This window comes from Alligator sinensis, unplaced genomic scaffold, assembly GCF_000455745.1.
Source record: "Alligator sinensis unplaced genomic scaffold, ASM45574v1 scaffold707_1, whole genome shotgun sequence".
Taxonomy (NCBI): domain Eukaryota; kingdom Metazoa; phylum Chordata; order Crocodylia; family Alligatoridae; genus Alligator; species Alligator sinensis.
In genome coordinates this window covers 1509104-1519423 of record NW_005842065.1, presented here as the reverse complement: position 1 = coordinate 1519423, position 10320 = coordinate 1509104, and the positions used below count along the sequence as shown (strand labels likewise).

General features: G+C 59.7%; 2 protein-coding genes across 9 annotated transcripts in view; one reads left to right on the top strand and one right to left on the bottom strand.

Annotated features, from left to right (window-relative positions):
- MAN2B1 (mannosidase alpha class 2B member 1) overlaps positions 1-8924 on the top strand; it is a 14863-nt gene extending 5939 nt beyond the window's left edge. Inside the window, exons 7-22 of the mRNA XM_025203832.1 lie at positions 113-445; positions 540-618; positions 861-970; positions 1233-1340; positions 1422-1538; positions 2197-2382; positions 2843-2940; positions 3605-3722; positions 4182-4300; positions 5071-5172; positions 5496-5583; positions 5728-5808; positions 6604-6828; positions 7485-7634; positions 7837-7939; positions 8077-8924. Coding sequence (XP_025059617.1) covers positions 113-445; positions 540-618; positions 861-970; positions 1233-1340; positions 1422-1538; positions 2197-2382; positions 2843-2940; positions 3605-3722; positions 4182-4300; positions 5071-5172; positions 5496-5583; positions 5728-5808; positions 6604-6828; positions 7485-7634; positions 7837-7939; positions 8077-8204 — 2145 coding nt within the window. The 3' untranslated portion in view covers positions 8205-8924. The remainder of the gene's footprint in view (positions 1-112; positions 446-539; positions 619-860; positions 971-1232; positions 1341-1421; positions 1539-2196; positions 2383-2842; positions 2941-3604; positions 3723-4181; positions 4301-5070; positions 5173-5495; positions 5584-5727; positions 5809-6603; positions 6829-7484; positions 7635-7836; positions 7940-8076) is intronic.
- A 56-nt stretch (positions 8925-8980) lies between these two features.
- The window catches only part of TRMT1 (tRNA methyltransferase 1), an 8344-nt gene continuing 7004 nt past the window's right edge, over positions 8981-10320 (bottom strand). For 7 of the 8 annotated variants that reach the window (XM_025203860.1, XM_025203863.1, XM_025203866.1 and 4 more), the window contains 3 exons: positions 10146-10265; positions 9526-9643; positions 8981-9305 (listed from right to left, as the gene is read on the bottom strand). In XM_025203860.1, coding sequence (XP_025059645.1) covers positions 9105-9305; positions 9526-9643; positions 10146-10265 — 439 coding nt within the window. In that variant the 3' untranslated portion in view covers positions 8981-9104. The remainder of the gene's footprint in view (positions 9306-9525; positions 9644-10145; positions 10266-10320) is intronic. The other variant, XM_025203865.1, reaches the window with a different exon arrangement.

The window sequence follows — 10320 nt, the reverse complement described above, 5'->3', positions numbered from 1 at the left end:
GACTGGATGAGGGTGAAGGGAAAACGGGTTCTACAGGGCTGGTGGGGTTCAGAGGGGAAAGCTGGATGAGGCAGGGGGGTTAGGAAGGGCTGGGGGTCCTGGAGGGGACCAGGGATGGGCTGGGGGGGGTCATGGGGGGCTGGACAGGGTGACCCCCACATCAGGGCATAAGGACACCACAACCCTGCCTGGCAGAGGAGAACACCTGTCTCTGTTGCCCATCCCCATGGTGGGGAAAGGAGGAGAAAGTTGGCATCGCAGGGGTTTGGGGAGGCATGGAGAGCCAGTGCTGTGGAGGAGCCAAGCTGACTTGAGGTCTGGCAGGTCTCTGAAGCACGATGACTTCTTCCCATACGCGGACGGCCCCCACCAGTTCTGGACGGGCTACTTCACTAGCCGGCCCAGCTTCAAGCGCTACGAGCGCCTCAGCAACAACTTTCTTCAGGTGACCCCTGACCCCTGGGCCAGCACCAGTATTCATAGGTTCCCACCCCCGACCCCAGTCACTCCTGTTCACCACCCTTCTCACCTCCTACCAGGTCTGCAAACAGCTGGAAGCTTTGGCTGGTCCTGGCATCAGGAAGGGTCCCTATGGCGAGGGTGACAGCTCCGTGCTGCGTACGTGAGGCTGGCCATGACTGCCCCCACTTCAACACCTGGGGGGTGACAGCCAAGATGAGGATAGGGGGGCTGTTGCAGCATGAGGCAGCACTGAGCCCACAGTAGTGGGGGCACTGGAGGAGAGCTTCTGGCTGAGGTCTGGGAGGAGGGGAGGTTCCCATTGAGGCTGGTGTTGGGGTAAAACAGGCTGCTGTCCCACCTGGGGGGCTTGGCTGAAGCCCCCCCCATCCCTCCTTCAGGCCGTGCCATGGCCGTGGCCCAGCACCATGACGCTGTGAGCGGGACAGAGAAGCAACATGTGGCAAACGACTATGCCAAGCGCCTGGCTGCTGGCTGGGAAGCCTGCCAGGTACATGGGAGTGTGGATGGGGGGCTGTCTGGCACCCCCCTGCTCCCTCACTGCAGGATATGTAACTGCTCCCCCAGCATAGCACCCTCTGCTGGACCCCCCCTAACCTGTCACACAGCATAAAGTTCTCTGCTGGATCCCCCTGCCCCCCAGCTTCTAGTGGGTTAAAGCAGGGGAGCTGCTGCATCCTTTACTGCCTCTCCTCCCCCTCACGGGGCCCCTTTCACATGCACCCTGACCAGGCTTCCCCCCAACCCTGCAGGTCCTGGTGAGCAATGCACTGGCCACTATCAGTGGCAGCAAAGAGAACTTCATCTTCTGCAACTACCTCAACATGAGCGTCTGCCCGCTGAGTGAGGCTGCTGGCCAGGTGAGCCCCGGGGGCTGGGGGCCAGGAGACTGTTGTGGGGGGCTGCTTTGGCTCACAGTGTCCATCTCTCCATCCCTGCAGTTCACAGTGATCCTGTACAACCCACTGGGCCGGAGAGTGCGCTGGATCGTGCGGCTGCCGGTCAATGGGACGCAGTATTCGGTGATGGACGCTGATGGGCAAGCGGTGCTCAGTGAGGTGCATATGCCTGGGGCTCAACCTGGCTCTTACCCCAGGCCTCTTTGGGGTTGTGAAGACCCCAGGGCTGTGGGGGGGAGGTGGGGGGTGTTCCAGTCACTGATGGGAATCAAACTGCCAGCTTTCTGGGAAGGGGCTGTGTTGGTAGGTGGGCAGCCACTAGAGGGTGATGTAACTGGAGGCCAGAGCATTCTCTGCTGGTCTTATGCTGCACCTCTCCCCAGCACAGCACCCTCTGCTAGACACCCCCTGCCCCCTCCCCCCAGGAGTGCAGGTTAGGGGGCAGGGGGTGGGCATTTTGCCTTGGAGCCCAGATACCTGGGTTTCATTCTAAATTCTGGGAGGGGAGCAGTGGATTGGAAGGAGGAGGGGCTGGGAACCAGGACTCCCAGGTTCTCTTCTAGCTCTAGAAAGGGATTGGGGCCAAGGGATTGAGAGCAGGGGTGGGACTGGGATGTCTGGATTCTTTTGTTCTGGGATGGGAGTGGGGGGGCTGGTGGGTGCTGGGAGCCTGGATGCCTGGTTCTTTCCCCAGCTCTGGGAAGGGAGCTGTAGGTTGGAGGAGAGAGCCTGAAAGCCCTGCTCCCCACGGCACAGCACCCCTGCTGCTCCAGAGCCCACCCAAACCTTACCTACCCTTCCCTGCCCTGCCCTCCAGATCATCCCTGTCTCTAACTTCACACGGCAGCTGCGGCGGGATCGAGGCAATGCTCGCCTCGAGCTTATTTTCCCAGCTGTGGCCCCAGCTCTCGGCTATGCCACCTTCGCCATTACCCGGCTGGCTGGGGAGCGCCAGCTTGGCCCTCAGGAGATCCATGCTCGGCCCCTGGAGATTCACAATGAGGTATTGTACTGGGGAACAGAAATAAGCAGCTCTTTCCTCCGACCCCATACCTAGAACAGGTTCTTCTGCTCCTACCCAGTAGAAGGCTTTTGTGGAGGGGGGTATGTGGCTGCTGCTCCTAACTCTGGGGTCTCTGGGTTGGGGGGTGTGGCTGGAGCCAGGCTCAGCCCTGTGCTACTTTGCAGAGGAAGAGACCATGCCTCATCTGGTCTGGTCCTGCAGGGGTTGGGGGGAGCCTGGACACCTGGTTTTTCCCCACTCCTGGGATGGGATTCAATTCAAAGGTGGCTCTGTTCCCACTGGGAATTGCCCCCCCAGGGGCTTGGACCCTGCTCGCTGCCCCCTATCTGCCTCCTGCCATGCCTAAAGCAGAGTATCAGCCTCTACTTAGAGCCTGCTATCTGCCCCCCTCCCTCAACCCCCCACTAGGGCTCAGGTCTGCCATCTCCTACCTTTCCAGCATGTTCGTGTCCTGTTTGACCCTGTCACTGGGTTACTGCAAGAGATTCAGAACCTGGACAAGGGCATCACCCTGCCTGTGACCCAGGGCTTCTTCTGGTGAGCGTGCCTGGATGCCTTGGTTCTCTTTTTCCAATCTGGGAGGGGGCAATGGTTTGTCTAGTGGTTTAAAGCAGGAGAGAGGTGGGTAACCCAGACACCTGGGTCCTCTCCTTCTGATCTGAGTTGGGGGTGGTATCTAGTGGGTTAAAGCAGAACAGGGAGTGGGGAGCCTGGATGCCTGGGTTCTCTCTCTGTTCTTGTGTGGGGCAGGGAGTCTAATGGGTTAAAGGAGAGAGTGGCAGGGAGCCCGGATGCCTGGATTCTCTCTCTGCTCTGGGTGAGGGAGAGGAGGGGGTATAGTGGATGAAAGTAGAAGTAGGGGGGAGGCTGCATGCCTGGGTTCTCTCCCCACTCTGGGAGAGAAGCAGGATATAGTGGGTTAAAGCAGGAGAGAGCTTGCAGGGGGGAGCCAGATGCCTGGGTTCTCTCTCTTGGGCTGCAGGGACCAGGACGAAGCACATGAGAGAAGGGGGCCTGGGCACCCAGACTCCTGGGTTTTCACTGGGCTTTTGTCACCATGTCACATGGGAGGGCTGTGGTGCACCCAGCTCTGGGGCTGGGACAGTGCCTTGCACCTGGAGCTGGGTGCTGGAGATCAGGTGTCCCCTTCTTACCTGCCAGGACTGACCCTTGATCCTCTCACCCCTCCTGTCTGGCCTAGGTACAATGCCAGCATTGGCAATGAGGAGAGCAGCCAGGCCTCAGGCGCCTACATCTTCCGGCCTAACCGCTCAGAGCCCATCCCCATGGCCTGGCGGGTCCACACATACCTGGTGAAGGTGCGTCAGTGTGGGGGTATCCAAGCAGGGCTGTGGCGGGGCCAGGATTCCCAGTCTTTGGGATCTGGCAGTGAGGAAATAGGGCTGCAATGATGGAAACAGAAGCAGCCCCTGGTGTCCCACCCCACATCCCAAAGGTGGCCTCATCTCAGTTCAGGATAGAGGGGCCCTGTTATACCCAGCCCTTATTGCCCCCCTTCCACCAGAACTAGCTGCATCTTAGTGCTAGGCGTTGAGTCCCTGCACATCCAACACCTAACACCCCATCTCAGTGCTGGACAAGGGACCCTGTTATACTCAGGCATAGCATGCTGCACCCCAGAGTCAGCCACATCTTGATGCACGGTGAGGGGGCTCTGTTCTACTCGGCACCTGTCACCCTACGCCAGAGCCTGCCACCTCCCTGGTCAGTGCCATGCTCCAAGCTGTGACCCCTGCCCCCACACTGTTTCCCCCCAGAACCATCTGGTGCAGGAGGTCTATCAGAACTTCTCAGCATGGTGCTCCCAGGTGGTGCGGCTCTATGCTGGGGAGTCCCACGTTGAACTGGAGTGGACAGTGGGACCCATCCCCACAGAGTGAGTGCAGGGCTGGGAGGGCAGGGGCCTGGTGGGCTGTGAGGGAAGTCCTTGGTGTTGGATGCACCCCCTAGGTCCCATCATGCCCTGCAGCACCAGGATTCAGGCTCCATTCGCTGGGAATAGTCTGCTGTAGATGTCCTACCCCCGATGTGTGTGCATCTCAGCCCTGGGAGCGGGGTTCCTGCTTTATACAACCCTTGATGCCCCACCCCAAAGCCAGCTACATCTCAGTTTAGGATGAAGAACCATATTATACTTAGCATCTGACGTCCCGCTCCAGAGCCAGCAGCAGTTCAGCCCTGGGCCAGGGGATCCTTGTTACACCCAGCCCTCAACATCTCACCCCAGACCCAGCTGCATCTCAGCCCTGAGCTAGGTGTCTCTGCCAGTCCCAGCCCCTGATGCTTCAACCTGGAACCAGCTGCACCTCATCTCAGAGTGAAGGGTGCCTGCTATGCCGAGCACCTGGCATCCCACCCCAGAGCCAGCCTCAGCTGAGCATGGTCAAGAGTTCCCTGTTATATACCTAGTCTCCCCATGTTCCACCCCAGAGCCAACCTCACTCCAGCCCTGGGTGAAGAGTCCTTGTTACAGGGTTTCTCCCTCCCCACCCCCGCCATGCATACCAGCCCAGGGCGAGAGCTCCCTGTTGTACACCCCACTCCAGAGCCAAGGTGCATGTTGGCCCCTAGGAAGTTAGTTGTGGGGGGCAGCAATGATGAAGGGGGTCCCCAGCCAGGGCCTGACCCCACTCACCTACCCTGCAGTGACGGGTGGGGCAAGGAGATCATCAGTCGTTTCGACACCCCTCTTGAGACGGATGGATGCTTCTACACAGACTCCAACGGGCGGGAGATCCAGGAGCGCAGGTGTTTGTGGGGGTGGGGGCCCAGATGCCTAGGTTCTGTCCCCAGCTCTAGGAGAAGAGCTGTGGATTGGAGGGTGGGCTGGGTTCTCTTCCAACTCTAGGAAGGGATTGGGAGCAAGGGGGGCTCGGACACCTGGGTTCTGTTTCCTGCTGTGAGGTGGGTGGGAAGCTGGTGGGTTTAGAGCTGGGAGTGGGGCTGGAATCCTGGATGCCTAGGTTCTGTCCATGGCTGGCCACCCCCCAAAAATGCCCTGCTTGTGGGGTGGCTCAAGGCTTTTCTGGCAAGGGGTTCTGGCCTTGGGGTCACCCGGCTCTGCTCACCAGGCGCAACTTCCGGCCCACATGGAACCTGAGCCAGACGGAGCCGGTGGCTGGGAACTACTACCCTGTCAACAGCCGCATCTATATCAAGGTACCAGGGGGCTGGGCCTGGGGTGGGACAAGGGTTGGGGCTCAAACCCTCCTTCTCCCTTCATACCTCTCACTGGCTGTGATGCATGTGCTGGATGGAGCAGAGAATGGCCACAACTCTGCTCACTGGTGTCTCGTCCCCCAGAACAGGAAATTCCAGCTGACAGTACTTACCGATCGTTCCCAGGGTGGCACCAGTGTCTCTGATGGCTCCCTTGAGCTCATGGTGAGGCTGGGGCTGGGGCTCTCGCCTATGGGGGGTGGGGTGCATTCTGGGCTGCACTCTGGGCTGTGGGTTCGAATCCTGCCTTGGGCAGGTGTTCACACATGGCTTGTGGGGAGGGGGAGGTTATTCTTTGGGCCATGGGTTTGTGTGTGGCCTCAGGCACTGCTCTCATATGGGGGGTGTGGAAGAGCATGCTGTCTGGGCCATGGGTTCAAATTTTGACTTGGTTGGGTGCTTACCTGGGGTGAGGGATGTTTTCTGTGGGCCATGGCTTTTGAGTCCTGCCTCAGGCGCAACTCAGCCATGATGGGGATGCTGCCTGGGCTGTGGGTTCATATCTCTTCTCAGATGGCTGCTTGAATATTTTGGGGGGTATGGGGGGTGTCCTCTGGGCTGTGGGTTGGAGTTCTGTCTTGCTCGTGTATAGGGGAGGGGGAGGTGCTGCTGTCTGGGCTGTGGGTTTAAATCTCACCTTGGGCAGCTGCTCTTATGTGGTTGGGGGGTGAATTTGAATCTCACCTTGAATGACTGCTCACACATGGAGCAAGTTGAGAGGGTCTCAGCCTATTTCAGCTTGCAGGGCCTAGGAGTTGGGGGACCCCTTCTGCTCTGTATAACCTACTCCCAAGGCTTCTAGGAGCCTGATTCCTGCTCCCACCTCTCTCTCTAGTATTGGGGGCCCTGCCCCACTTGGGGCTCTATTGTCTTGCAGATGCCCCCCCTTTGTGGGGGTTATGGTGGGGGGGTTGGTCTACAGCCTGGCCCATGCCAACACTTGCCCTACCTCCCCACTAGGTGCACAGGCGACTGCTGTACGATGACGATCGGGGGGTGGGGGAGCCACTGATGGAGCCGGGTGACTTCCATGATGGGCTGACTGTGCGGGGCCGGCACCTGGTGCTGCTGGACACGGTAGAGTCCTCACCCACCCGCCATCGCCTCCAGGCCCAGCAGGAGTTCATGGCCCCGCAGCTGGTGCTGGCCCCTGGCAGTGCTACCCCCTCCACCCAGGGGCAACGGGTGAGTGCCAGCCCTGGGGTCCAGTCCCACTGCTCACATGTTATAGGTTGGAGCAGAGGGAGTGATCCTGGATCCTTTATGCGTGCATGTCTTGATGCCATGGGTTCAAGTCCTATCCTGAGTGGCTGCTCCCACACTTTTGGTAGGGTTTGGAAGAAGGGGTATGCTCCTTGGGTTCAAATCCCACCTTGGACAACTGCTTACACATGGGCGGGGGTAAGGAGTTGTTGTCTGGGCCCTGAACCAGAGTGCTGCCTCCGGCGGGAGCTCACAGAGTCAGGGGTTGGTTCGTCTGGTCCATGGTTTCAAGTCCCACCTTGAACAGCTGTTCCCATGTGGTTGGGGACAGGGTTCTCAGAGCTGTGGGCTCAAATCCCACCTCTGGCAACTGCTCACACACACAGCGAGTTGAAATGGGTCTCAGCCCAACTCAGGGGGGAGGGACTGGTGTGGAAACCCTTGTACTCTATATAACCCCTCCCACTGTGATTCTTCCTCCTCCCACCTGCCCCAACTAGGAAAGGGGAGGTTGGGATCTTGGGGTCATCTGCTGTCATTGAGGGCTGGTGCGGGGGGGGGGGGGGGGGGGGGGGAAGTGTGTTTGCTCCCCCCACTTTCCCCTCCAGCCCGTTTCACCCCTTCTCCCCTCCCTTCAGTTCACAGCACTGAGACAGGACCTGCCCCACAACATCCACCTGCTGACCTTGGCCCAGTGGGATGCCAACTCCATCCTCCTGCGGCTGGAGCACCAGTTTGAGCAGGGCGAGAGTGCCAACGGCTCCCAGCCTGTCATCCTCAACCTGCTGGTAGGTGCTGCCTGCCCCCAGGGCTTCTTACTGGAACCAGTGTCATGGAGGTACTTGTGTCGGGACCCTTGCTCCTGGTGCTGGCTGGTGCCTGGGCTTCAAAGCCCATAAAAGCCTCCATTGTAGCTTCATGATCCTGCTAAGGCTTCAGGGCCTCTGACCCAGCCGTGAATGGGAACTGATGCTGTCTCTCTACTCCCAGAACCTCTTCTCCTCCTTCACCATCACTGCCCTGCAGGAGATGAATCTTGCTGCCAACCAGAGGCGTGAGGATGTGACACGACTTACCTGGTGGCTGGAGCCAGGTGAGAGAGTCTGGAGGGGAATTGGGGTCCAGGTACCCCACCACGGGGCTAGGATAGAACTAGGGCTGAGTCCAAGGGGGGCTTAGGGACTACAGACATGCTTCCCCACCCCCCACTCACCTCCTGCCCTCTTCCAGGTGCAGCCCGGCCCCAGCCTCCCCCCAAACTGGACCCAAGCTGTGTCACACTGGAGCCTATGGAGATCCGGACCTTCCTTGCCACGGTGCAGCACAGAGACACTGGGGGGGGCCTGGCTGCCTGGTGAGGGAGAGAGGGGCCTCTACCTCTCCACCTGTGTGGGGGTGGGTCTACCCCCTCCATCCCTCTGGGACCAGGTTGTGCCTGCAACTTCTCTCTACCATCCCCCCTAGCTGCCAATACATTTTGCCAAGCCAGATTCAAAAGGGGCCAGGCTCAGGTACAACATCCTTGGCCTTGGCTGGCCCCACAGCCACATGCACACACATGCGACTCATTACCTGAATAAATGGTCTGTGGTCACTGTCACAACCTCAGCAAGTCTCTCTGGCAATAGCAGAGGTTGCTGGGGGGTGCAGTGCCCCTCCTGGGGGGCCCCCATGTCCAGGTCAGGCTCTGCCCCAAACTCCATGATACCAGCTAGGGGTATCCCCCACTGGCCCTGCTTCATCCTCCCAGCCTGGAGCTTTCCCTCCCTCCCCCCATCCCAGGGACCAGGTTCAAGCAGCTTGTGGTCTGCTTCTGGGGCCCACCAGGCCCACCCTCACAACCCCTCCAACATATTTAAAGTCTGTCTTGTGTCCGTCCTGCTTCCCCCACCCCCATATCTAGACCTGCTCATATCCACCCCCAGTTGCAGTCACCTCCTTAGGCACCCCCCCCAAACTTGTCCAGTCCATCACCTGAACCCACCTCACCCATCCCCAGGATTCCTCCCAACACACCTGAACCCCTTCATTTGAAACAGCCCTCACTCACACCAAGTTCCCTACATCCACAGTCCCCCCCTACACACCTAGATTTCTCTAGACACCCACCCAGACATGAAGCAGCACTCAGTGCTGGGATTGGCAGGTGCTGTCTGGCATTTAATTGCAGGGCCCAACTGGGCCCCTGTCAGCAGTAAAATCAAAAGAAGAAAAAATAAACCATAAGGGTCCAGCCCCAGGGACAGGGGCCCAGCTAGCTATGGGGCAAGGGGGCTGGGTGGGTCCAGCTCCGGCATGGGGGCATCAGGTTGGCCAGGGGTGCTAGGTTGTCCAGGATCTTCCAAGCTAGAGCAATCACGTTGGGAGTCCAGTGCAGGAGTCTCAGGCTGGGGGCCTGGTGCAGAGGTTTCCTCTGGTGTGCGAGAGTAGCAGCACTGGTCACCAAAGGAGCAGGTCCCCTGGAGGGGAGAAACATGGGGTGAGCAGAAGATATGCCCAGGGCCACTGGTGGGGGGCATGGGAGCAATGGCAGAGACCTGGACACCAGAGACTGGTACTGGAAGCCCCCCCCAAATGAAGTGAGGGTAGCTGCAGACACTGGAAAGACCCCAGGCTCCCCCCTTCCACAGCTGTGCAGAGGCAGAGAAAGACATGCCCCCCCCAACTCCTAGCTCTCACCTGCTTGAAGCGCTTGCTGGGGAAACTCCCCAGTGTGGCTCTAGCACTCTCCTCCCGCTCCTTGCGCTTGCCTTGGTGCTGCCGGCTCTTCTCCTGCAGCGCCAGGGAGATGCCACCCCTAGGAGAAGAAAAGGAGTAAGGGGGCCAGGGAAGGGGCCAGCAGCCTGCTACCCTGCCCCCAAACACCTGGGAGCCCCCCACATCTGCTGCTGACTTCAGCAGCTGCTTCTGCTGCTAGCTTTGGGGAGGGAGGGAGCTTGGAGCAGTGGAAAGAGCAGGCACTCCCAGTACCTGGTTGTGAATTAGCGCAGGGGACAGCATCAAGCCCCCCTAGGCAGCCTCAAAGGGGTAGGCACTGCCCTAGGTGAGGTAACTAAAGACAGGGAGGATCCCCCTCACACCCCTTCCCCAGAACCTCACCCAGCTTTGGCCCGGGCCTTGGGCCCCCAGTTGGCTTCAGGGTTCTCCTGGAACCGCTTGAGCCCACGCCGCCGAGACTTGGGGTTGGCATCTTCCCGCACAGTGAAGGAGGCCTTGAGCCTGCAAAGAAGGGGACTGCCCTAGGTGAGGTAACTAAAGACAGGGAGGATCCCCCTCACACCCCTTCCCCAGAACCTCACCCAGCTTTGGCCCGGGCCTTGGGCCCCCAGTTGGCTTCAGGGTTCTCCTGGAACCGCTTGAGCCCACGCCGCCGAGACTTGGGGTTGGCATCTTCCCGCACAGTGAAGGAGGCCTTGAGCCTGCAAAGAAGGGGAGAGAGGAGAGGGGGATGGGGGGGGGGGGGGGCGGGGGGCC